Source organism: Penicillium paradoxum (assembly GCF_028828445.1).
Source record: "Penicillium paradoxum strain IBT 22861 chromosome Unknown utg000005l_segment0_segment0, whole genome shotgun sequence".
NCBI lineage: Eukaryota > Fungi > Ascomycota > Eurotiomycetes > Eurotiales > Aspergillaceae > Penicillium > Penicillium paradoxum.
Window position 1 is genome coordinate 2,592,620 of NW_026643183.1, and position 25,310 is coordinate 2,617,929.

A 25,310-nucleotide genomic window follows, 5' to 3' on the forward strand; every position below is an offset into this window, starting at 1 on the left:
AAGTCTCATTCTGACATGGATGTCTGTCGATCATTTCAAGGGGAGGCTGTCTTTTCGAAACTTCCTTGCTTGGTATTGGCCTCTCAGAGTTGGTTATCTTTAGGGACTTGCCCTGCCAAGATGCCCAGACGTGGAAAAAGAAGCAAAAAATAGTACGTCAATTCAATGCATCGATCACGATTCATGTGATTCCATTGGACTCGGGACCCCGTCACCTTATACGGGGTACGGAGTATTGTCTGTGGAGTTGGCAATTTGACACAGGTTCCCACTGATCACCCGGAGGAATGCTTACAATACAAGGATGATACACTGCAATATCAACAATCGTGAAACCTGACAATCGAAATATCACATTCTCAAAAGGAAATGGCTTACTTGGCAAGCCAAGATCATGCAGAAGAAAAGAAAGATAATGCAAATGCGCTCTGAAAATGACAAATTCAAATTATGCAACAGAACGCCAGCGGGTCCTTCGAAACGCCCGACTTCAAATCTTCAAACTCTCCAGGGTAGCAATGCGTCACATCACAAATGGATACAGAATGTCTCGTCATCGATTTCCCCCTCCAATCACACCGCGGCACTCGCTCACATCAAACGATAGACAAGATCAGAGGCCAACTCCGTTGTCACATCCAACAAGGAACGGAGGTTTCTAGGCGCAGGAGTCTCGACTCGCTCCACTTTCAGATCCACCGGCTGCAAAGGAGGCGTCACCGTGATTGAATCATCTGCCGAGTGATATCGTGCCAATTCCTTCACTTTACACGCCGTGTAGTGAACGACCAGTCGACGCAACTCGTTGTCCCGAAGCTGGGTTGCGGATGTCGGCGTGATTGGCTCCAATCGGGCCGTCTTCGTGTACGTATATTGCAGCAGCTCAAGCACCATCTGCGCCTTGGATGCAGCCAAGCCGTCTAGAATTTGCGATTCACTTGGCCCGATGCTTTCACCATCCGGCATGGCGAGGATGAGAAGATCTCGGTGCAGCTTTCGGAGACAGAGCTGTGCCAGAGCAGGGATCAAGTAACGTGTGGCAAAGACGTAGACTTTCGCGTGGAAGGTGATATAGGGAAGATCCGTGGATCCTGTGTCGACGCGTGAGGGCTTGGAGACCGCTGGCTCGTCGTTGTATTGCAGCGAAAGGAACTCATCCCACAGGTTGAGGCCCGGCTCGCATGGTGATGAGGCTTGCTGTTGGGCAAAGGACATGTCGAGCATTGGTCTTTGGAGCTGCCCTGGAGTGACATCATTGTCTTCAGTTCTGTCTTGAGTCCACAATTCCTCCTTCGGTTCTTCCACCACAACCGCAGGCTGTTCCTCTACAGGCGCAGGTTCTTCGGCAGCAGGAGAAGGTTCTTCCGTCATAGGAGTAGGTTCCTCGATCGGCTGTTCGTAATACTGAGTCGATTCTGGTTCTGGGGCAGGCTCTGTCGGGGTGTCCCATGGATCAGCAGACTCTGCTGCTGGCTCGGGAAGAGGCACGGCAGCAAATTCTGGAGGTGGTGTGGATGGTGGTGTGAGATTGACAGGCTCAACCGGTGCAGGAACTTGTTCCTCAACAAACTCAGGTTGAAGATTTGACTTTTTGCCCTTCTTCCCCTTCTTCCCCTTCTTCTTGTTTGCCTTGGGCTCTTCTGGCTCCCATGACGCCGGTTGTTGGGTTGAATTTGCCCATTGTTCGTCGGCGGGAGGTGCTTCCTCGACTGGTGCCGGTGCCTCTGGTGTACCCTCCGCATCCTGGTATATCTCGGGCTCGAGCTCGGGCTCAGGTGCGGAAGCTGGAACCTCAGGTTCAGGGGCCGTCTCGACTTCGTGCTCTACGGCATCGGTGGGGGCTTCGGGCTCCTTGGCCACCTCGAAGGCAAAATGTTCCCCCGGTTGAGACATAGACGGTTCAGGTTGGAGCTGGTGGTAAGTCGCATCATCCCCTCGGTGGCGGTGTTGCGGCGGGGGCGACGGCGCCGGGGGTGGCACAACCGATGAGATAGAACCAGCTCGGTAATGGGCTCTCCAAGTTGCGGAATTCGGTGCGCTTTCGACTACTCCAACCCTGGGCTCTTCCTGGGCCTCTGGCTCCGGACGAGGCACGCTATAATCTCCAGTATATGCATACTCGCAGAAAGCGACAAAGGTTTCTACATCCTCTTCTTCCAATACGGCGATTCGGTGTTTCGATTCCCTTGTCGGGCCATTCATGAGATTATCGAGTGGTTTCGAGACATGTTCGGCGAGCCCCGACTGAATTGTCAGTTTCGTATGTCGTGGGCCGACGAGGAAGGTGAAGGGTGAGGAGTGAATGATGCTGGTAAGGACATCTGAATTAGCGGTCTGCTCACAAATTGTATAGACCTCAAGTAGAACCGAGTGCGACCGTGTACGATCTCAATTCATACCTGTTATAATTGGGAACAGACTCCATGAGGAGAGGTTTGATCCGCTTCTGACTCGAAGGGAATCTGAGAATTGATTAATCTACGTTCTAACAAGCAGGATAGTCCCATTAAATATTTCCCATTGACCAAATCTCCCACGGCACCGGAAGCGATTTTGGGATGCGACGATAGTCCTAGCTTGCTACGTGTGCAGCTCTGATGGGGGAGGAGCAGTTCCAACAAGACCCATTATACTAACCATTGACTAAGTGCCGCTAAGATGATCAGGGCGAGTGTACGGAGTACGGAGTATGCAAACCGGGACCGAAATTGATTAGACCGGTTTGCCCTGAGCAGTACGTTCGTCCACGATGTCGATATCCTCGTTGTCCGTTGCACTTGAATTGCTCCAATCTCTGTCAACAACCGGTCCACTCGTCCTTTTGAACTATTTACTGACATCCGCTTTCCCGCTTTCCCCGAGGAAAAAAATCCCCCGAGAACAGCGCAGAGCGACCATACAGAACACCCTCACTGGGTCCTGACTATGCCCCAATCGTCGGGTGACGTTGGCGTCGGCAGGTTTGTGCCCAATCCCAGCCTCCAGAGAACCCAATCTGTGGCCTCACTGGTTGGTTTGTTCCTGAGCTCCATCTAATCTTTGCTGGGGGTTGAAAGCTTTACACTTTCTTGTCATTTGTCTCGTGAGAAATTTTCAATGTGGCGGTCAACAGCTGTTCACCGACGTCCTGAGCTACATCTGTCCCTAATTATACCGAGATTGGTTAAATTTGGCGAACAAGTGGGATATATTGATAAAAATAGCTGGCATCGGGGGCCTGGCTGGCAACAGTTAGCCTCTAAATACTCTTCTGCTACAGGTTGACTATATTCGTGGCCCCTCTTTTCCTGGGAGCTTCCCATCCGACCTTATTCCCCTGGAGATCCTATCAAGGATGAGCGATTCAGCCCACTGACAGGGATTTCAAACATATCAAGGCCATTGGCACGATAGAAAACACCAATCACAACTAAAACATGGGTTCAATCTCTCCAACCACATCATATCTCGAAGAGCGTACTCCGTAATCGGTTTCGGATATGTCCAAAAGACCCGACATACATTCCACAAATAATTTACATAAACCAGACGTATACTCCGTAGCCGCCTATCGATTAGCTAGTATGCATCAACCGGATCTCGGTATTCCCAGGCTCCCATTCCCTCAGCCCTTCCCCAACACTGTACCAAAACCGCAAGCGAATGCATTCCTTCCTTGCAGCCTCCAAATCTCCCTTCTCAAATGCCGCCCCCAAGCCCTCCACGCATTCAACAACCCGTAGGTCATTCTCCTTCTTAAGTGCATTGATCTGCACCTCCCCTTCAGCCGAGGCCCCAACCTCTTCAATGGTCTCCTGTACTTCCATAACCTCCATCAGTGTCTCCGGGTCGAGGGCATGCTTAGTAGCTGCGTCTTCCGCTGTGACATCAATGCCATGCCACTCGCGCAAGATGTACTGTGCACGTAGCAGCGGATCCATCAGCGTTCGGTATGCATCATTGATTCGTGCTGAAAGGCCTTCTGCGTGCTGCTTCTCTGCCCCGTTGGGGTATTTGTCGGGGTGAACTAGGCCTTGGATTTGAAAGAACTCTCGGCGCAGGTCATTGGTCGAAATCTCGAAGGGCGAGGCTGGTGGTGGGCCTGCGGGGAGTGTCTTAGGAAAGATTGTGTAGTGGTTTGTGATATCCGGCGCGCCAGCGAGAGTTATTTCGCTGTGTTCTGCTGAGGGAGTGGAGGATTTTGTTGAAGCAAAGCGAGGATGCATCATGGAAGGCTGTTGAATGAGAGATTGACGCGTGGGGAGGGTTGTCAGTCCTCGCGCTGGGTTGCGATATCGATAAAGCACACATGCGTCTTGGCTTGAATTTGATAGAGGGGAGGTTGACTGTGAGAGAGGCCATGGGGTCACTGTGCGAAGATGTTGTGCAATCCTCTGTGAGCGAAAAGCGATCGCCATGGTTGTGGTGGTGTTTCTATGTTTCTATGCTGAAGGGAAAGCTATACTCATCGCAGATAAAAAGCCGGCATACCGCTTTACGTCATCCCCGCACTGGCACGTGATCAGGAACTATGAAGCATAGGGAGTGTCAAAGGACAGTTTGATGGCCGGTTGTACTGCGTAATATTCGGATGGATAATCCTCCGATGCATTTAAGACAAGTTGAGAGATATGCTGAGCCAATAGCATGATCTACAGGTGTAGTGACACAGCGGAGACTGCAAGAATACCTATGCATCTAGATATTTGACAGATCTTAAACAAATACAGTCTCACTGGTCGTGGACTTCAATGTTGTTGGAGGCGATCTCCAATAGGGAGGTATAAAATAAGCAATTGAGAAGCATTGTATGACACCCGATCATTCAATGCCCCAAAGCTTCACTGTGCGATCATGACCACAGCTAGCAATCCACTTTGTATCGTCACTGATGTCTGTGCTGAGAACGTTGCCCGAGTGGCCGCTCAGCGACTTCACCAGGGACCAATCATCTGCGCTAAAAATGTTGACACTCTTGTCAAATCCACTGCTCACAAAGAATGTGCCTGATTTCTTGGGCTGGACACATTCCGCAGGTTTGTTCATTGCGGCTGATGGGGTGCCATCAATATCCATCTGGCTACCATCTGTAGAAGGCAAAAACGAGGCCGTTTCCGCACCTTTATACCAGCGGAGATCTGAGACCACACTCTTGTGTGCGCCAATTCCACCCGTATTCTTCACTTGTCGCAAATCCCAGCATTTGACCCAGCCATCGCCGGAACCGGACAGCACTCGGTGACCGTCAACGCCCCAATCCATAGCGTAGATTTCGCGGATGTGGCCCTCAAGGATCATCACTGTGCGCCCGGTGCGCAGATCCCAGATACGCCCATTGCTGTCAAATCCACCACTAGCCACGAGAGATCCATCGTTATTGAATGACACTGCATAGACTTCTCGCGAATGGCCTTCTTGCAAGAGCAGCTCAGTTGTCGTTTCAATATCCCACAGGCGCCATGTAGTGTCGAAAGAGGCTGATGCCGCATACCGACCCGAAGGATGGAACTCGGTACGACATACACGCCCAGAGTGACCGGATAATGTAGCAAGGGGCTGTTCTTGATCCAGGGCCCAGAGGTTAAGACTTCCTTCGCCACCTCCCGAAATCAAATTGACAGTTGATGGTGAGACGTTAGATCCGGGCAAGGTGGCGCCAGGAAACCATGACAAACCACCCACTCGGTCTGTATGCGCCTTGAAACTCGCCTTCTCTTCCAGATTAGGTACGCTGAGCAATTTGATTCCACCACTCCAGTTTCCAGCAGCGATTGTTTGCCCATCCGGCGAGAATCGGCAAATGCTGACTGGACGATCGCCAGCAATCTGAGACCCATACAGATCAAATCCTTGTAGTTTTTCCTTAATGGCTTTGCGATGCTTGACATGCGTTCGAAGTGAAATTGTAGACTCGTCCTTGAGCCTGGCCACTCGTGCCTTTGCGCGCGGCAAAGAATAGCGGGCAATATCCTTCCGCGCTTCGAGCAACGCGTCTCCACCCGCAGTATAAAATTCTTCTTGTTGTTCGCCCTCTTCCTCTGCCTCGGCTTCTTCCATTTCAATATCCCCCTCGCCTTGTTTTTCTGCCAAATCAGTCAGAAATTCACGTAGACGATCGCGTCGATCTGAAGGCCCTTCGCCGAAGAGCGTAATAGGTTCCCCGAGTTCTCGTAGTCGTGCGCGTACTCTCGTATCATCGGTTGGAACTACCATCGCTGCTGCTCTTCGTTTTCGTTCGAATTGCGACAAAATAGCGGAGGCGCGCTCAGTGGGGATGCCCGCTGCGGAGGAGGGCATTTCATAGTCTTGGTCAATTGCTAGAAATCGAGTTTTGTCAGTAGATTCCAAGCAAGAGCTGTTCAATGATCACTTACGAAGATCGGCATAGCTGATGCCCATGTCTGTATCCTCAGTCTCCTCGACATACGCTTGTCGTGCCGGGTGCATCATATTGAGCAGAATAGAAGCTTACGCTTCTCCAGTAGGTCCAAGGACTAAATGACAAGGCTTCTCGCTATGGTAGAGAAAAGAAATTGACGTAGTCTATACATAGGACAGTGAAAAACGTTGGCGGGAGAGAAGATGTTGCGGGCGGCAGAATTGATAGACGTTGGCGGTATCGCAGAGAAGAGCAGGCAAGTTTATGTTATCCGATCCAAGCCTAAATCACTGGCTACAGGTATCAATGAATGACATTTCAGGTCATTCCGTGTACTTAGTTGTTTTCTTTTTTTTTTTTTTTCCTCTCCCCCCTCGCGCCCCAAGTGCATCGCCATCGCTAGCCTGATAGCTGCATCATGGAGCCAATGATGCCTGAGATATCAGGTGTCGAAGCGAAATCAGGAATGACGCCAGGCGGTCGGCGATAAGAGCGGGTACCCTCTTATCCGTTGAGATTCAGCGCAGCTCCTTGATTTTTTTGATTTTTTTGATTCTTTCTTTGTACCTCTTCTTGCTCCTCTTGGCTCCAGATTGAGGCCTTTCCTTCAAGAGGAAGAAATATACCTAGCTACAGACCTGCGATGATCCCGCCAAATGTTTCGTGTAGAGCGTGCACTCCCGCCTGCAGTAGCCTACAAGCCATCGCTCGAGACTGCGTCTACTCAGTCACCTCCACTCCCAACGCCTACAGCCCCTTCTTGTCCCAACCCCATAATGTCAGGTTCTCATTTCATGCACCCAGGGTCAGACCAAACACTCGTCTCACTTTAAAACTGAGTCGGCAATCCTCGCACCGAGCCTTCCATTCAACCCCCACAACCTCCTTCGAAGACTCCCCTCCCTCAAAGCTCTCCTATCGCGTCGCCGTCTCCTCCTCAGGCAAAGGGCGCCGCTTCCACCCCATCAAAAATGCATATAACTTCGACCCCGCCGCCGACGCCCTTGGCGTGACGAATGATAAGAACTCCGTCAGTCGGCGGCGCAACCGCCCAGATAGTGGCGAGGACGCCTTCTTCGTGAGTCGCATTGGAAACCGCATCTCAGACCACCAAGACAGTAATGCCGAAGCTGTTGCTTTTGGCGTTGCTGACGGCGTCGGTGGCTGGACAGAATCCCGCGTCGATCCGGCGGACTTTTCACACGGCTTGTGTGGGTACATGGCGCAGACTGCGCAGACCTGGCATGAGCCGGCAGAGCGTTTGCGTCCCAAGCACTTACTACAGGCCGGGTATGACCAGGTCGTGGCGGATTCTACAATCCGCGCGGGTGGGAGTACGGCGTCTGTTGGCGTTGCGCTGCCCGATGGTCGCGTAGAATTGGCGAATTTGGGTGACTCTGGCTCGGTGCTGCTTCGTCGCGCAGCGGTACATCATTACTCCGTCCCACAGACGCATGGCTTCAACACTCCTTACCAGCTTAGCGTGATCCCGCCGCGCATGCGCGCGCAGGCGTCGGTGTTTGGTGGGGCATTTTTAGAGGATTTCCCGCGAGATGCATCTGTCACGAATATACAAATGCAGCATGGTGATGTACTCTTGATTGCCACCGATGGCGTCTTTGACAATCTCAACAACCAGGATATCCTCAAGCTCATCACAAGTCGGATGGTTATGACTGGAGCGTGGACGGCCACTGACTCTGGCGTTGGGGTCTCGGAGGACCTGCGTGCTTTGGCTGCGCCGGGTGGGTTGGCAGATGCCCTTCCCAGTCCCTCAGGATCGCCCCTGTCCAAGAAAGGCCCGTCTGATCCCGATTCAGGGCCTGAGGATCAAGTGACACTGCAGTCTGTTCTCGCTGCAACTATTGCTGGTGAGGCGAAAATGGCTAGTGTCGACTATCGCCGTGATGGCCCCTTTGCTAAAGAGGCCCAGCGCTATTATCCTGGTGATTATTATCGCGGCGGCAAAGTGGATGATATCTGCGTTGTGGCTATCATCGCTGTCGATGATAGCGTAGCTGTGGGCCGTAAGGTCTGAGAGAGATCTGGAAGTTTTGAGATTTTATAGACCTGGCGTCAAGCTGGATTTCTTTTTCCCCCTTTCTTTTGTTTCGGAGAGGAAGCATGATGCATTACTGCATGGCTGTGTGCATATACAAGGCGCGAGGATTTCTGATTTTGCCAGAGAAACCCCCCCCCCCCCCCCCCCCCCCCCCCCAAAAAAAACCAAGCATATAGGGCATTTTGTGTTCTCAGTTGTATTTGATACTGTGACTATATCCCAATCCCAATAGAACATAGATATAGCTTCCACTCCCAAGGCACGCCAAGGTACCCTGATTTGTACCATGGATTGCCTAGATGAAGGCTTTGAGCAGTCATGATGGATCCATCAATAGACTATATTCGAAATCCCAATAGAATTGCTGTGATCTCTTCGATAGACCACCATTGGCGTACAAAATGATCGCCTGGTACAGCTCAATCTACAGAAATACGTCTAGACGAAAAACAAGAGCAATCACATTGTCGATTGATTCAAATAAGCATTGCTGGTTAGTCCAGCGTCGTATCCCAGTATTTCATTGGCAGGAGATAAAATAAAATAGAAAAGAGAGAAAAGCACACCGGCAAACCCCCGTGAACTGAAACAGGGACAGAGAATAGAACAGTAAATCGAAGCGCAAATGGAGGAGAGTAAGGAAACAGACATCGCAGAGTTGTACTTCTCAGACTACTTAGGCGGCGGCCTCTACCGACTTCTCCTTGGATTCTTCAATGGGCTTTTCAGGCTTTTCCTCGGTCTCTGAGAGCTTCTCGCCATTTGCGCCATCCTCATTTTCGGGCTGAGGGGCCTTGTCGTCCGCATCAGGCATGGGGGAATCCATATCATCCTTGGTCGACTTGGACTCGGGCTCCTTCTCCTCTTCGGTCTCCAGCTTGGGGGTGTCAACACCATCTTCATCCCTGGAGCCATTAGTGGCGGGCTTATCATCTTTGTCCGCCGGACCGGGAGTATCAGCGTCCAAGATGTTCTTCCAGTTAGACAAGATGCTCATAGCGCGGTGACGGAAGTTGAATTCCTCATCCCGGGGAATTGAGTTGAGCTTGACAATCATTTTGAGGACCTTGTTGATCTTTGTGGAACGGATGATGGAGACTTCCAAGTCGGAATGCTTCTCCAGTTTGTCAAAGTAGGTGGCCATGCTAGCCATTTCATCCTCCTTCGGGGGCTGGTCACGGGAGATAAACCCCTTTTGGAGCTTGTGACGCAGGAACAAGACTGTGAGATATGAGCGATCCGAATGGGCCTTACGGGGGATAAGGGGGGTTTGCGTACTCTCTTTCTCCTTCTTCTTCCTGAGCTCCTCCGGGTCGATGGGCTTCTCTGGTTCCTTGACATCGATGCTGTCCCCCTCATCACTGGCAGCAGGGGCAGCCTTGCCTTTCTTAGCAGGGGCCTTCTTGGTCTTACTAGATGGGGTCTTCTTTCCAGCCTCGTCGGCGGGGGCCTTGGGGGTGGTCAACTTCAGCTTAGTGTTGGTCTTCGGGGTCTTGGCCGGCTTTATTATTTTGCAAAATGAGCGAGGTCAACAGTACGAGGGTCCTTATAGCACTTACCTTATCAGCTTCAGCATCGGTCTCAGCCTCCTTCTTGCGCTTCTTTGAGGGGGCCTTGGTCTTCTTTGAGTCGTCTGCATCCTCCATTTCAACATCGGTCTCGGCTCCTTTGCTCTTGCGTTTACCCTTTTTGGCCTCCTTGGCGGCTTTGGCGGCTGCCTTCTCTGCTTCTTGGGCCTCGAACTCGGCCTCTTCCTGGTCAATGGCCGCTTGGTGTTCTTTCAGGAGCTTCTTGAAATACTGAAGGTCATGGCCCTCGGATGCGACCTTGTAGGCATTGATGAGCAATTTGCTTTTGTTTTTCTCTGAGATCTCCTTGCATTCGGCAGGGTCAAGAGGGGTCAAGTTGGTGTTGGGAACCCAAGCGCTGTCAGAAAGGAACCCTCATTAGGGAAGATTCACAGATATGTAGAGATTGAATGGATGCCAACTTACAATTCATTGGTCTCGAAGAACATGACGGGGAAGGTACGCTCATGGGTGCGTCTGCCCCCATCCCCATACTCGCCTTTGTAGGATCCATCTTTTTGCATGGCGGTGACAGGACGAGTTTCAAGCAAGCTGGCTGGCATAATTCCCTCGTCGCAGATGATGGCGGGCCACGGCGCATAGCTGCGGAGGCGCGCGAGGTAGGTTTGGCCAGGCTTAGCGTCTAGATGAGTGATGCGGCTTTGGGACTTCTTGCGGCTGAGCTTCTGCGAGGCCCCAGTGGAGGCGCGACGGTTCTTAGAGGCTTTCTTTGCTGAGGTAGGGGTTCCGTTGGCCTCCGCGGGTGCAGCAGCGTCTGCATCGACAGGAGCAGCGTCAGCAGCTTCGCCATCAGCCTTTGTCTCAGAAGTCTCGCCAGAGGAAGTGGTATTGTCAGCCTCGGCTTCGGCCTCGGTCTTCTTCTCGGTCGCAGCTTCATTTTCTGGTAGACATTGTAGGTTAGCGGTGGTCGCACAGACACAGAAATGGGATGTCCCGACCGGGTGACAGCGTGGGGAAATGGAGCGCATAACAATTGAACGGTAGCAATCAGCTTATACTTACCGGTAGGCTTGTCTTCCGACACGGTCACCGCTGGCTTCTCGGAGTCAGTGGGTTTCTCGGCGCGCTGAGACTGGTCACCCACAATGGGCGCAGAAACAGGGGTGTCATCAGCCATAATGGCAAGCTGGTATGAGATAAATTAAAATCCAGCGATAGATTGTAGGAGCTGTGGTAGGTGTAGGGGAAGCTTCCAGGGGAGGCCAGAGAGATGTGGAGAAGAAAGAGAGAGTCGCGAACGGGAACTTCAGGACGCGTTGTCGCTGGAGAACAACCCCAATGACCACAATGACGCCACAACTCAAATTCATCCACAACCCTTTGAATGCGAGGATCTGGACTTCAATTAGGAATTGTTAGACTGGACAGTCTTATTGTATGGGAACAATGCAAGAAACTCCCCAATGACGCGATTCCTCTTGAGGGATCTGGGGTGTTTTTTTTTTTTTTTTTGAGTGTCAATAGCCAGACAATAGAGACCTCACAATGGAAACACCCCTCTCAATCGAGATCTTTTGATTCAACTCCTACGGACTGACCCTGGACCTAACTTGAAGGGTAATGGGAGCATGGGATCAACCTCTCATTCTCTGGGTCGCTTGAGATATCTCCGACAACTGGCAGTTGGCGAGAGCTTTTCCAGAAGATCAGACCAGTCGTAGATGGGCGTTGGGTATTCTAGACTCCGTACGGAGTACCTAGCTACGTGTTGGATTTGTATCGAGTAGAACTGATTCATAAATCCAAGTGACCTGTACTCTTCACCACTGCGACAGTGGATCGATGCCACTATTTCTTCATGGTGAATTGGCAACCCTCTCATTTATACTCCGTAGCGCGTGGATAGAAGAGTCCATGGCTTCAGGTGAGTGTGTTGAGAACCATGCCTGAGGCAGGATTCTCTCATCCGCAGGATTATCAACGCTACGCCCTTTTTGTCTTTTCTGCCGAAAAGCCCACCTTTGGGGGCCAAATTGAGGACTCCGATCCTCGGCACACAAAGGGGCATAAATAGCAGGAAAAGGCAGATATTATCTAGATCTTTAGACAATTCAATACTTCTATGAGAGATCCTATTCCCAGTATCATTTGAACCCATTGTTGAAACCCTACATGCTGTATCATACCTCTGTATCTTTAACAGGTTATAAGCCCGGCTGTCTCCAATAGCCGGAATACCTAAATTGCGCAGTATAGTCTATTTGCTATATTTGCTAGCAAATATTTGCTTGCCCCTATGCACCTTTTCATCTGATCTTTGCCTAGACCCTATATATATAGGTCCTTACCCTAGGATCTCTCTCTTCTTCTTACACATATCTCACCTCTCATTTCATACCTTACCTTTTATACCTATACCTCTCGATCTCTCGTAGATCTACCTATTTTTTCATCAATTTCATTATAACCCCTATCACCCGACAGTCCTAGCGAGATAGGGGGGCATCTAGTGCACCTAGTGCACCCTATATACCCTACGAACCCTCCGACTCCGACGCCGACCGACTAGACGAATTAGGGTCCGATAATGACTATAGTAGCGCCTTAGGCGAGGGTGGCGATAACGAAGGAGGAAACGATAGTCCTATAGCTCCCGCTAGCACTAGAAATATAGACCCCGGCTAGGGCCTATAACGTCTAAACCCCGCGGATTAACTAGCTAGAGAACTCGAGTCGACCGAGTATCTCTATACCTAGTAGTCCTAAGGACTAACTAGGTAGCTCGTAGCGGGTAGACCCCCCGCTAAAGTCTCCGAGTCTATCGAGACTAATGTATAAGTCCTATTAATATAGATTGATAACCTAAACCGATTTAATCGAGATAGCTCTATATTCTCGCTACGTAACCGCTACGCTACCTTAAAGAATAACACCCGAGAAGAGGAAGAAAACGCCCTTCGATACCTTAGTTTCACTAAGGACCTCGGGAAAATATTTAAAAGAAAAGAAGAATATAAAGGACCAAAACTTATAGGATTGAATAATTACCGCACCTAGGCCGCTAATATACGGTAAGTGCTAAACTAAAACCTTCTCGAATAAGTTATCGACGGTAAGGTAGGATTATTACCCCCTTCGCACGAGAAGCACTATATACTAAATGTATAGAAGGGAGTAGCCTAGCTTACTATCCTAAATGCTATACACCTAGACTTAGCGAAAAATATTATACCGCCGAGCCCTCTAGAACCCGAGCGTATCTAGTAGGAATTATAAAATTAATACGATATAAAGGATACTTTTACTACTAAATAAAGCGCTATTATAATAAAAGCACTATACGTGTCCCGCGTCTATAACGTCGGAACCCTAATCGAGGTATTTAAGACTATATAGACTAATAAAACTATTATACGTCCCCCGATCGAGAGTCTACTAATTAAGCTATAAGAAATAGACGAACTCGAAAAATACACGGAACTTATAGCGTGCCTCGATAGCCTAGAATAGTACCCGTAGAAGCTTAACCACGATAAAATAGTTAGTAGGTCAACTAACTAGCTAGACTAATACCTCTTTAATCGCCTATATAGCGAACTATAAAGAGAAGAAGATAACCTCGCCGCCGGTAAAAAGATAGCTATAAGGACCTTATCTACGGAAACTAATAAACCTATAAAACCACGAGGACCCCGTATATAACGAGGACCTCTAGGATTAGTATATACCTTCTATAAAAAGAAGGGGTACCCCGCCGAGAAATGCTAGCTAAAAAACCCTAATTTAGCACCTAAACGGACTACGGAAACCCTAATCATATAGGTCGAATATAGTTACGAGGTATAAAACTTCTTAACTAGTATCTTAATTAATAACTAGATCTACGATATAGCCTACGACGAATATATAATTAGCTCGCTAGACTATTTCATACTAGGTACTACGAAACTATTAACTACTATAATTAAAATAGCCCTAACAAACCAGCCGGTCTAAGGTATAATTAGGGATATTAAGATTATAGTCGACGATAGGACTAAGCAAGGGAGAGATCTCATTCTTATTAGGACTATATATCTCCCTAAACTCCGTAGTAACCTTATCTCGTAGCCTAGGCTCGCTAACTATAGGATTATAGCGATATACGGAGACGAGGTCATTTTCCGGAAACTAGACGGTAGTATTCTTATAAAAGGACTATAAAAGGGCAAAAATTAGATACTAAACGTTCGCCACGTATACCGATACTAGACCCTAGATCTAGAAACGTTAGTTTTAACGACGGTATAAGAAGTAGGGGGCGTCGGATGCCTAAAAACTTAGGCCGATACTCCTATTTCCGCCGAAAAAACTACCTATAGATACCTGATTTCTTAGGCTAATAATATAGAGGTCATCCTAAGAGACCCCTACCCCTAGCTAGGGGGCCTAAGCACGTAAAAACAGGAAAACGCCGTAAGTTCACCTAACTAACTAATAAAAGGCGCTATTCCGCCGAAAAAGGCAATATCTCTTCCGCCGAAAAAGGGACCCTTTTCTTAGGTAGAAAAGGCAGAAATACTCGCTACCCGTAGAGCAATAAAGATATAGAGGATAAACTCGTCTAGTAGCTTAAAATAATAGTCCTTAGAGACTACCTCGACTTCTCCTAGCGAGACTCCCCCTAGCGAGCCACCTACTAAGCTCAAAAAGGATAGGGTTAATATCGACACCTAGCACCGCAGACTATACTATATAAGGATTAAACCCCTATAGGAAACGGCAAAAATTACGGAAGGCATTAATATTATAGGCCTACCTACCCCTAAAAGACCCTATAGCCACTACTAAATTAGAAAGGCTTAGCTCGTACCCCGTAGAACCCTAGTTTTATATAGATCTAGTAAAATAGGAGATCTCGTATACCTCGATCTAGGGGGCGGGGGTAAAATACCTAGAGGTTAGGGAGGTAGCTACCGATACTAGATAATTAGTATCGACGACTTTGATAGATAGGGAGAAATATAGTTCACCTCCTATAAAGACTTCGTCCTAGACCTTATAATTAAAATAGTAAAACTATATTCCGCCGAAAGGGAGATAATAATTAAGACCTTTATAACCCCCGATCTCCCCCCGCTACTAGCAATAGGAAGTAAAACACTACCGCCTAGCAGACTAGAGATCGGAGCCTTCTAATTAGATCACGGAGGAGAGTTTAATAACTTCCGCCTACAAAAATAGGCTAAGGATACTAACACCCGTCTATATTTCTTAGCACTATACGTATACGGGCAAAATAGTAAAGTCGAAAGAATAATACGAATAGTATAAGAATACACTAGAGCTATTCTCGACGATACTAGACTCCTAGATATATTATGACCCGAACTGATAAAAATGGTGATAATAACCCGTAACCTCACTATCTATTTCGGCAGAAAAAGAGACGGTCTCCTAAACTAGACACTATATAAAATACGATTCGGCAGAAAACCTAATATCTTATTCTTACGGATACCCGGCAGTAAGGCTTACGTTATAAGAAGCCCCGAAGAGATTAGGGCTATAGTTAGCACATCAACAAGCAGACATTTATAGCCCCGCGCCTAGATAGGTAGACTTATCGGGTATAGCAGCTACTATAGTGTATAATACCGTATCTGGCGTCCAAACGTAGATAGAAATAGGGGAGAGATCATAACCCGGAGAGACGTTATTTTCGACGAAGGAGACGACTAGACCCTATATAACAATCCTAATCTACCAGTCCCACTAGAAACCCTACAGTCGGCAAAACAGTCTAGGTTCCTATTCCTAGACTCTAGGGACCTTACAGACCCTAAGGACCTTACAGACCCTAAGGACCTTATAGACCCTAAGAACCTTACAGACCCTAAGAACCTTATAGACCCTAAGAACCCTATAAATAATGCAAACCTTACAAATTCTTCCGCCGAAAAGACCCCTATAACTTCTTCCGCCGAAGAAAGCACCCCTTTTTCGGACTCCGAGGGAGATCTCAGACTTATCGACGAGAGTTCTAGTGACGAATCGGTCCTATTAGCAGACCTACCGAGACTATCTACCGAAGAACTCGCTAACCTTAATCATAAGATCCAAAATAAGGTTTTCTATACCACTATACCTTAGGCAGACAAAAAACGTATATAGGATCTAGTATAATGCACCACTATCCTATATACGTAAGCTAGACTAACCCTATTATCTAAGGATCTCCTAACCTTACCCCTACTAACAACCCTAAAAAATATAGACCCTAAATAGATAGAAGACCCTAAATCAGTCCGATAAGCACGTAACTTACCCCTTTAGCCTTAGTGGCACCGCGCTATAAAAATCGAGTTTAAACAGCTTAGTTTGATTAAAGCTTAGGAGATAATCCCTACCCCCGTACCCGCTAAGAACATACGTATCCTTACCGGTAAGTAGGTATATAAACTAAAACTCGACGCGGATAGAAACCCCCTAAAATTTAAGGCTCGCTAGGTAGCGAGAGGTTTCTAATAACGGGAAGATCTAGACTATACCGAGACCTTTACTAGTATAGGTAGCTACGTCACGCTACGGATCCTCCTCGCTATAATCACGCAAAAGAAGCTTTTCATAGCTCACATTAACGTAAACGTTATATATCTTAACGCCACGCTAAAGGAGAGACTCTTAATATACTACCCCGAAGGTTTCGAAGATAATACCGATTTTTTAGAGATCTAAGGCAAAGTCTACCTCCTAAAAAAGAGTCTTTATAGTCTAAAACAGTTAGCAGCAAACTAGTTTAACATATTAGGGGACCACTTATTAACGAAAGGCTTTATACGATCCACTTCCGACCCGTATCTTTACACGTAGTATAATTAAGGGGGCGCCGGCACGATCGTCTATATCTTTATATACGTCGACGACCTTTTAATTATAGCTTCTATAGCGGATCTCATTAAAACTATAAAGGACCTTATTTCGATAAAATAGTCTACGTCGGACCTCGGCGAGCTATCCCACTATCTTTCGATAAAAATAGTGCACGATAGAGAGACGGGAAAAATAACAATTTCGCAAAAAATATACGTCGAAAGGTTCTTAAAAACCGTAACTTTAAGACCCGTAATCCCTTTATCTATTATCCTAACAAAGGAAGAGACCCTTACCGCTATAAGTAAGGTAGTGAAATAGTACCAATCCGATATAGGCTCGATTAACTATACTAGTATAGTTATACGTCTAGACCTCTCACTCGCAGTAAGTATGCTTTCGCAGTTCACTATAAACCTAAATACTAAACACGAGGATCTAGTATAAAGAGCAATTACTTATATAGGACGCACTAGCTATTACATAATCATATACTAATCTAGACCTAATTAGGACCTCTAGGGGCATATCGACGCCTTATACGGATCAGCCCTAGAAAGCAAAAGTAGGACTAGGTATATCTTCTTCCTCGTAGGGGGTCTAATATTATAGAAATCTTAAAAGCAGACTAGCATAGCAAAATCAAGCGCCGAAGCTAAATATATAGCCCTCTTAATTACTAGCGGAGAGGTAATTTAGCTACGAAAACTGCTAAAAGATCTTAATTTTTACTAAGGAAGCATAGACCTCCCCCCCTATCCCTTTATATAGCGATAGCTAGTCTACGATCACGATAACGAAGAACCCTACTATTTCAGGACGTTTAAAATATATCGACGTGCACTAGCACTAGATCCGCGAGTAAGTTAAAAGGGGAAAAATCAAGCTTATATATATGAAAGGGACTAAAAACATTGCAGATAGACTAATAAAGCCCCTCGGGGCTCCCAAATTTGCAGAGTTTATCGTAGGTTTAAACCTCGACCCCAAAACACATAGACTTTCGGCAGAATAAACCCCTACGTCTTTCGCAGTGCAAAACTAGTAGTTTTGCACCTTCCTATAGTCTAAAAGCTACACCTTTTGACTGAGAAACCTCATTCATCTCAGTCCCCGACAATATGATCTTACGATATATAACGGCTGCACGTTAAGGGGGCGTGTTAAGAACCATGCCTGAGGCAGGATTCTCTCATCCGCAGGATTATCAACGCTACGCCCTTTTTGTCTTTTCTGCCGAAAAGCCCACCTTTGGGGGCCAAATTGAGGACTCCGATCCTCGGCACACAAAGGGGCATAAATAGCAGGAAAAGGCAGATATTATCTAGATCTTTAGACAATTCAATACTTCCATGAGAGATCCTATTCCCAGTATCATTTGAACCCATTATTGAAACCCTACATGCTATATCATACCTCTGTATCTTCAACAGAGTGCTATGTTTACAGATGCAATCCTAATAGTCACGCTTGTGGGGGTCTTATATCGTATATGTGAACCAGAACGGATTATCTCCGAAGCTATATATACACGTAGGTAATAGCGATGTCCAGCAGTGAAACTCCAAAGATAGAGCATATGAAACAAAATCAAATCAAAATATCCAGGGGAGATAATACTGTGCTATACGTCTCTATCCTGTAGACAAAGATCAATGCCCAGAGTGCAAACGTATCAATTAGCTACCTACAACGTATATGCTGGTTGGAGAGACAGAAAGAGACACGTAAAGAGTTAAAGAAAAAGAAAAGAAAAGAAAAAAACAGGTATGTGACGCTTCTGGACCAAAAAGAGAATAACAATAATTAACAGGCAATATGCACAATTCATAACCCAGACCAGGGGATAGTGAGGTGTTTCATACAGGGTATCAAGTTCTAGAATCAACACACCGACCCAACAGAAAAGTCCAACCGACTATGATGGATAGCTGGATTTTGACAAGCGGGCAGAATCAGTTGCCAGTATATTCCAAAGCACCCTCGCCAGGGAGGGATCCTCTCCGGGGACATTGAGGGACGGTTCGGGCTTGTGAATTCGGACAAGGCAAAGAAAATAGTCTTCGAGTGGCAATAGATTAAGCAACACTCCATTGAAATGCCATCCCAAGGCACATACAAGAGCCCCTGCAACCGCGTCCAAGATAAAATGATTGGCCGTGGCAACGATAGCCACAAGGATGGTAAACGGATACAGGAAGCCGAGTAAGATACAAACAAGGCGGCGCCATGACGGGAGATTCAGTCGAAAGGTGCGAGTCAGCCGAGTGCGCAAGATTGTGCGCCGGTGATGCTGTGGCAAGGGAATTGTTATAAGCGTGAGACCGATCATTAAAGAGTAGCCGAAGTGCAAGGAAGGCATTGCCGCTGGGGAGGGACAGTCAGTCAAGTGTTCCATCGAGAGCATTTGGATTCCACACCACTTACCATATTGATTGCAGAAGCGGTTCTCTGTCCAGACGCTACTCGCTCCATTGGCACCATGTACAGTGTCCACAAATCCATAACTGCGGGCTAGGTCCGCCTCTTCACCATCCGCAGCCGTGTCACTCAGTAACCGTGGTGGCATACAAGGCCAAAGTGTGAACACCACGAACGCGAGAAGGTTACATACGGCCAAAGTCCGTCGTCGCGCTTGATATAGCAGAGGACCCGCCGGTGATCTACTCGCAGCACCCTTGGGTTTTCCAGGTTGAGTCTCATCGATCCGAATAGGGACGGTGGTGTAGTAATAGAGCCAGACGAGAAACGCGATTGTTCCAGGAATGTGAATGAAGGAGTATATCCGATTGATCCAAGGCATCACAAGGGAATGGCGGAGAAAGCGCCTCTGGATTAACGTCTCCCAGAACATGCCCAGATGTTGTTCGATCTTGATTAATTGCAACGCATGTCTCCTCGCGACATCGACGGTATCGTCTTTGAGGGTGACGGCGGTAAAGGCACGACCCAGCTGGTATGTCTACATCAATTGTAAGCTTCTCGGTGAGATATCGTAGGTGGAGCTACGGGCATCGCCAGAGAGTGCATAAGGCAACACTCAAATCAGTGATGGTAATGACTTACCCAATAAACCAAAGCCCAATACCAGCATTCCACCAAGAAAGGAAACTTTCGGAGCAACCGACTGAGCAATCGGTCTTGGAATACGATGGTATTCGGCGACGATACCTCAAACTTTAGCCCCAAGAGTCCAACCTCTCGCTTATGCCATCCATCTTCGGCTTCCTGTAGCGGTGAGTGAGATCTCGAGAGCAACAGTCCATCCTTTGTCGATGGACTCGAGTATCCCGACTCCAAAGAATCCGATGAAGCAACTCGTCGCAGATCGGTCGAGCTCCGTCGGTTGTAGCGCCGAGTTGTGGGTGATCCGACAGAACGGTTAATCCAAGTGCCTCCAAACAAAAGAACAATGACAACCAACGGTTCTATGACCGCACCCACTCCCATGATGAGTAGCAAGGGTTAGCTATTACCCACACACCAGATACCACCGTTTCCAAGGCAAAAGGGACAACAAATGGAGGGGCTGACAATAAGGCTATACATAAAAGGTACCTTAAGAATGGATGTGGAATGGGGAACTTTGGGGGGAGGGGGGGGGAGGTTTTCGGATGTATATCCACAGGTCAAGAAACCGAAAGTGCGCCAACCAGAAGGCGCCAGGGCGGAAGTCACCGGATTCCAGTCAACAAAGCAGTGTTTGTTTTTTTCCTTGGCCCTTTTCTGAGAATCGATGCCAAACCGAGCCAAGACCACATACTCCGTACTCCGTACATCAGAAGTGGGATCCACATGGCATCCACAAGGCTGGCGCTTTGTCCTTGGCAACCCTCGGGAAGGGAGGTAGTCTGATACTCGTACTCCGTACTCCGTATTTACCGAGTACATATCAGAGTACTCCGTATTGCTCTTGTATCTCCATGGCTTTCTTACCTAGGTAGTCAGATTGGCGGGGCAAGAAGGAGCTCCGAATATCCATGTTCTTTAAGGAACCTTGGAAAGCAGAATGGTTGCTGTACGGAGTCAAACAAGAATTGATGCCCAAATGTCTCCAACGTTCCAAGGTTGTCAGGTAGCATAATGAGATAGGCACCAACATACCTCGACACCCGTGATTCCGTCGGGAAATTATGTGTGAGTTATGTTCATATTTCTTGTACAAATACAGAGCTTCGGATGTCTTGATGCCGAAATCCGAGACCGCCTCGGAGCTGAATAAGCATGGCCCCGGGACCCCATTTACTCCGTACTCCGTACTTCTTTTCAATCCTCTTGTACAGAGTACCTACGGAGTATGGAGTGTGGAGTATGGAGTATGGGAGTACAGGAATATGAAGTATTGGGGGCTTCTTAGTCTTTGAGACCGTCTGCAAAATGATGTAACCCTTGCCGTTCCCCTACGTAGTGGAAGTTCAGGTGAAGTATGCTTGACGTCAAACCTACAATATATCCGACAAACTTCCAGTAATTCTTGTACAATAACCTATCCAGCTATGTTGCTCATGAGATGTCCACTTGTAACCAGCCGGGGTGAAATGAGCCGCACTCCATTTCAGGCGACCAAGATTACTTCGGCGATCTCACCGCGAACCTTTGCTACCACACCGAGCATATACCAGAGGCTTACTCTTCTGCAAGATAAGCAGAATGGGTTTGGCTTCGTGCGATCAAACCCCAGGCCCATCAAGCCTAGAACGAAGGGAGTTACTGAGATCCGAGGCCCATACTACTCAGTCAGTACTACAGAGCCATCAATGTCGCGATTGGCCGTGTCTTGTCCCGAATCTAACGTCTACCAGGTCATGGGGAAAAGATACCTAGCAGATATTCTCGAAACGTAAGGTTCTGCAATATCTCATTGACTCAAGGACATGCCGTCTAACAGCAGTCGATAGGATGGGTGATCATGTAGATGGCCTCAAATTTGCCGGAGGTCGGTCCCAACGGAATTCCAATTCGCACTTCACACTAAGACAGAATCAGGTGCATTTTCTCTCTTTCACGAGAGATCATTGCGTGAATTGATCGACCTAGCCCATGAGCACGGCGTCTACGTTTCAACGGTAGGTTTCATTTACCCCAGTATATTCGAAGGCATCCTCTGATGCCAGATTCCATGTGCCAGGGTGGATGGGCGGAGCATCTCCTCACGCATCCTGATCCAAATACGGTGCTTGACCGCTACTTGAAGAAATGCAAGGATCTCGGGTACGTGCAATCGGTGTCGGATATGAGTTGTGAATCTGACCAGTCGCTTTTCCAGGCTTGATGTCATCGAATTATCTTCCGGTTTCCTTTCCTTCCCAGAGGATGACTGGCTCCGACTCGTTGATAAGGTTCAATCCTATAAGTTGGAAGCAAAGCCTGAACTAGGGATCCAATTCGGAGCCGGGGGAGATACACCAGCCTCTGGACTTGAAGCGATTGGGACCTCTGATCCTGGAAAATTGGTTAACCTGGGTCACAAATTCCTGAACGCTGGTGTAAAGCGGCTGATGATTGAATCAGAGGGCATCACCGAAAATGTAGACTCATGGCGGACCGATGTGGTTTCGAAGATTATGAAAGAGCTTCCTCCTGAGCGTGTGATGTTTGAAGCTGCTGATCCTAAAGTTTTCAATTGGTATGTCCGAGAGTTTGGTATTGATGTCAACCTGTTTGTGGATCACAGCCAGATTGTGCAGTTGGAATGCCTGCGTTCTGGTATCTGGGGCACTGCCGATACCTGGGGAAAAATAGTCTCGTTCCGACCATGAATATGAGACCAATACGGAGTACACACTCTTATTATCACATGAATGTGGTAGAGCCTACTCTGTATGGAGACATCAATATGCATGGTCGTGATTGTTGCTGACGCTAAGAGCTATGTATGGCGTAAGATCTCTGACAGAATGCATCCGAAATCTTGAATGCCAATGCTCATTTCGTGATATTCCACAAAATAAGAATGCAGCCTTGTTGGGAGCCCTACTCAGCTCCCAGGTGGCCACTTAGGGCAGCCTGCTTAGTCATATGGCGGAGTCGGGGCCGGGGAAAGCAGACGCAGCAAGCGTACTCCGTACAACAGTCCACGGTTATGCATACCTAGGTATTAATATGCGGCCGAAGCAATGACTTGACAATCCAAAAGAGAGGGAGAGAAAAAAAACCATCTGTTCAAGATTTGAGCAAATCTAATGCAGATAATCAGCACCGCAATTCCGAACGATTGACCCAACCCATTCACCAAACGCGAGTGCGGGCAATCGGGATGCCTCGGGCCAGCACGACCCCGGGAGCACGGCTCCGATGCCGACGAGCTTGCGACAGCTGTAAAAGGCGAAAACAGAAATGCAACGGTGAACAGCCATGCACAATCTGTGTTCAGAGGCACAAGGAGTCGGAATGTCATTTTTCGGATCGGCCCGCACGCCTACTCAAGTCGGATGGCAAGGACTCGACAATGTTGCTGAGTGAGCGCATAGTTGCATCTCCGCAGAGGGAAACGGCAATGGACCGCCTCTTGAGTTCTCTCGACGATCAAGGGATGAATATGGAACAACAGGCCAAGGATGAGAAGGAAGGAACGGCGCCAGTGCCAAAAGTGGCGCGACTTCTGCGCGATGGCCAAGGAAAGTTCATGTACATCGGGGACTCGGCCAGTCTCTCATTTTTGCAAAGTGTGCGCCGTGTGGTTATGTCTTCCATTGGCCGATGCGAGTTCACTGAAGACAATTCCCGGCATTCTATGCTCGAGGCCTTTCAAAGCAACCCAAACACCCAATCTGGACCTCTAGTTACTCCGCCAAACAACGAAGAAGCCCAAAGACTAGCTAGTCAGTTTGTGCTTGCCACAAGCCCATTGCTAGACCCATTTGACCTGGAGGAGTTCCGCCCACGACTAGCTAATTGGGTTGCAAACCCATTAGGGGACGAAGATACCGTTAGCTCTATATTTTATCTTGTCCTTGCCATCGGAGCTCAAGTCTCCGATACTGATCAAACAACAGCCGAGCAATATTTTGGCAGTGGTCGTCAATTAGCGTTCTCGGCCTTCCAGGAGACTCCCAGCATCCACACCATTCAATCATACATTCTGATCTCTATGTACATGCTTGGTGCGTGCAGGCGTAATGGTGCATTCATGAACCTTGGGATTGCTTTACGTGCTGCTTATGCCGTAGGGATTCATCGCAAGGATGCAAATGCCCTCTTTTGTGGGCGTGAACGTCGAGCGAGAGAGCGAGTTTGGAAGAGTCTCCGGATGATGGATCTATTTCTCAGCGCCTCCCTAGGGCGTCCCCCTGCAACTTCAGACTATGATTATGACAAACGTGACGATAATCCTGTATCAGAAGCCCCGCAACATCATTTGAGCCCGGATCAGCAACTCTCCGGGGCTGTGATCTCACTTTGTCGAATATTTGAACAAATTCTGACCGATGTCTATATGAAGCAAGTCATATCCATCAATGTTGCAGAGAATATCTCGAACCAACATCGGGCTTGGGTTCGAACTCTGCCAGCAATCCTCAAAATGTCGACTGAGCGGCCCGAGAATCAATCGACAGAAAGGAGTCTGGCTGCAGCTCATATCTTTGGCTCGTATTACTGGTCAATCATCCTATTGACACGACCATTCCTCATCTATCGCGTCGCCCAATATGTCAAGGGCAAAGCTGATCCATCCTCTGAGACTCGAAACGGTAGCTCGCGCATTGCGCTGTTTGCCGACGCTTGTGTCTATTCCGCACTTCGAGGGCTGGACGTGGTCGATGACCTCAGCCATTGTGTCTCCCTTCCACTTCGATTACCATTCTTGATTAACTCCGTATTCAACTCCGTCATTGTTCTCGGCGCTGCATTCTTCGCCGATTACGATAATCTCCTTCCGCTAGAAGAAGGAATCAGCAAAGCCGAACGGTTCTTAGGGCTGTTCGTTCCGCACGATCCCCACGCATGCCGCTTCTTCCAGATTATCAAATATCTCCGTGGTGCTATAGCGGAATACGTTTCCCGACGAAATCGACAATGGATGAACCGACGGAGCAAACAGGTAGATCAACTGTTCGGTCAAGTGGGAAGTAGCGATGATGTTCCTTTCACCCGCCGGAGTGATGCTCAATCAGTTCCATCTGCATCTGCAACGGGGCCATCCCCTACCTCCCTCGGAATAGTCTCTAGTGAAACTCCTCCGTATCTCCACTCCCAACCACCCCCTCAATCCCAACTTCCCGTCGAGAACGATGTTTGGGAAGCCCTGTGTAATGGGCCAGTTGCGACGGGAGGGTTGTCTTACGATACCGCTATCTCTGCTTTAACCACCTCTGGGATCCCAGTGGGCTGCTCTCCTGGTGGGACGATCCCCCCCGGTCTTCCATCAGTTTCCGGTCCATCTCCGCTCTCTGACGTGATTTTTCCGGAGAATGGCCTACTTTATATGGCCGAGGATCTTTCAGTATTTGGGATTTGGGGAGAAGACCCATGATTACATGGGACTTCACAATGAACTCTGAAATCCGAA

At 48.2% G+C, this 25,310-nt stretch overlaps 8 protein-coding genes across 8 annotated transcripts; 3 read left to right on the forward strand and 5 right to left on the reverse strand.

Moving 5' to 3' along the window:
* Positions 1–591: 591 nt before the first annotated feature.
* N7457_005999 (uncharacterized protein) lies at positions 592–2,425 on the reverse strand (the record flags this gene model as incomplete). Its single annotated transcript, XM_057177043.1, has 2 exons — positions 592–2,308; positions 2,400–2,425. The coding sequence occupies 2 exons, from the start codon at positions 2,423–2,425 to the stop codon at positions 592–594; spliced, it is 1,743 nt and encodes a 580-aa protein (XP_057031345.1).
* Positions 2,426–3,554: 1,129 nt separating this feature from the next.
* Positions 3,555–4,208, reverse strand: N7457_006000 (J-type chaperone JAC1; the record flags this gene model as incomplete). The annotated part of the gene is made up of 1 exon (XM_057177044.1): positions 3,555–4,208. One exon carries the CDS (start codon positions 4,206–4,208, stop codon positions 3,555–3,557), a length of 654 nt encoding a protein of 217 aa, XP_057031346.1.
* Positions 4,209–4,800: 592 nt separating this feature from the next.
* N7457_006001 (putative pre-mRNA splicing factor) lies at positions 4,801–6,429 on the reverse strand (the record flags this gene model as incomplete). The annotated part of the gene is made up of 2 exons (XM_057177045.1): positions 4,801–6,296; positions 6,354–6,429. 2 exons carry the CDS (start codon positions 6,427–6,429, stop codon positions 4,801–4,803), a joined length of 1,572 nt encoding a protein of 523 aa, XP_057031347.1.
* Positions 6,430–7,001: 572 nt separating this feature from the next.
* ppmA (type 2C protein phosphatase PTC7) lies at positions 7,002–8,396 on the forward strand (the record flags this gene model as incomplete). The annotated part of the gene is made up of 1 exon (XM_057177046.1): positions 7,002–8,396. The coding sequence occupies one exon, from the start codon at positions 7,002–7,004 to the stop codon at positions 8,394–8,396; it is 1,395 nt and encodes a 464-aa protein (XP_057031348.1).
* Positions 8,397–9,096: 700 nt separating this feature from the next.
* N7457_006003 (uncharacterized protein) lies at positions 9,097–11,126 on the reverse strand (the record flags this gene model as incomplete). Its single annotated transcript, XM_057177047.1, has 4 exons — positions 9,097–9,921; positions 9,980–10,346; positions 10,415–10,889; positions 11,012–11,126. The coding sequence occupies 4 exons, from the start codon at positions 11,124–11,126 to the stop codon at positions 9,097–9,099; spliced, it is 1,782 nt and encodes a 593-aa protein (XP_057031349.1).
* A 7,593-nt stretch (positions 11,127–18,719) lies between these two features.
* Positions 18,720–20,251, reverse strand: N7457_006004 (phosphatase PAP2 family protein; the record flags this gene model as incomplete). Its single annotated transcript, XM_057177048.1, has 3 exons — positions 18,720–19,168; positions 19,229–19,763; positions 19,868–20,251. The coding sequence occupies 3 exons, from the start codon at positions 20,249–20,251 to the stop codon at positions 18,720–18,722; spliced, it is 1,368 nt and encodes a 455-aa protein (XP_057031350.1).
* Positions 20,252–21,558: 1,307 nt separating this feature from the next.
* Positions 21,559–22,560, forward strand: N7457_006005 (phosphosulfolactate synthase; the record flags this gene model as incomplete). The annotated part of the gene is made up of 5 exons (XM_057177049.1): positions 21,559–21,641; positions 21,700–21,737; positions 21,788–21,867; positions 21,930–22,012; positions 22,068–22,560. 5 exons carry the CDS (start codon positions 21,559–21,561, stop codon positions 22,558–22,560), a joined length of 777 nt encoding a protein of 258 aa, XP_057031351.1.
* Positions 22,561–23,249: 689 nt separating this feature from the next.
* N7457_006006 (putative C6 transcription factor) lies at positions 23,250–25,274 on the forward strand (the record flags this gene model as incomplete). Its single annotated transcript, XM_057177050.1, has 1 exon — positions 23,250–25,274. One exon carries the CDS (start codon positions 23,250–23,252, stop codon positions 25,272–25,274), a length of 2,025 nt encoding a protein of 674 aa, XP_057031352.1.
* Between the last annotated feature and the right edge of the window lie 36 nt (positions 25,275–25,310).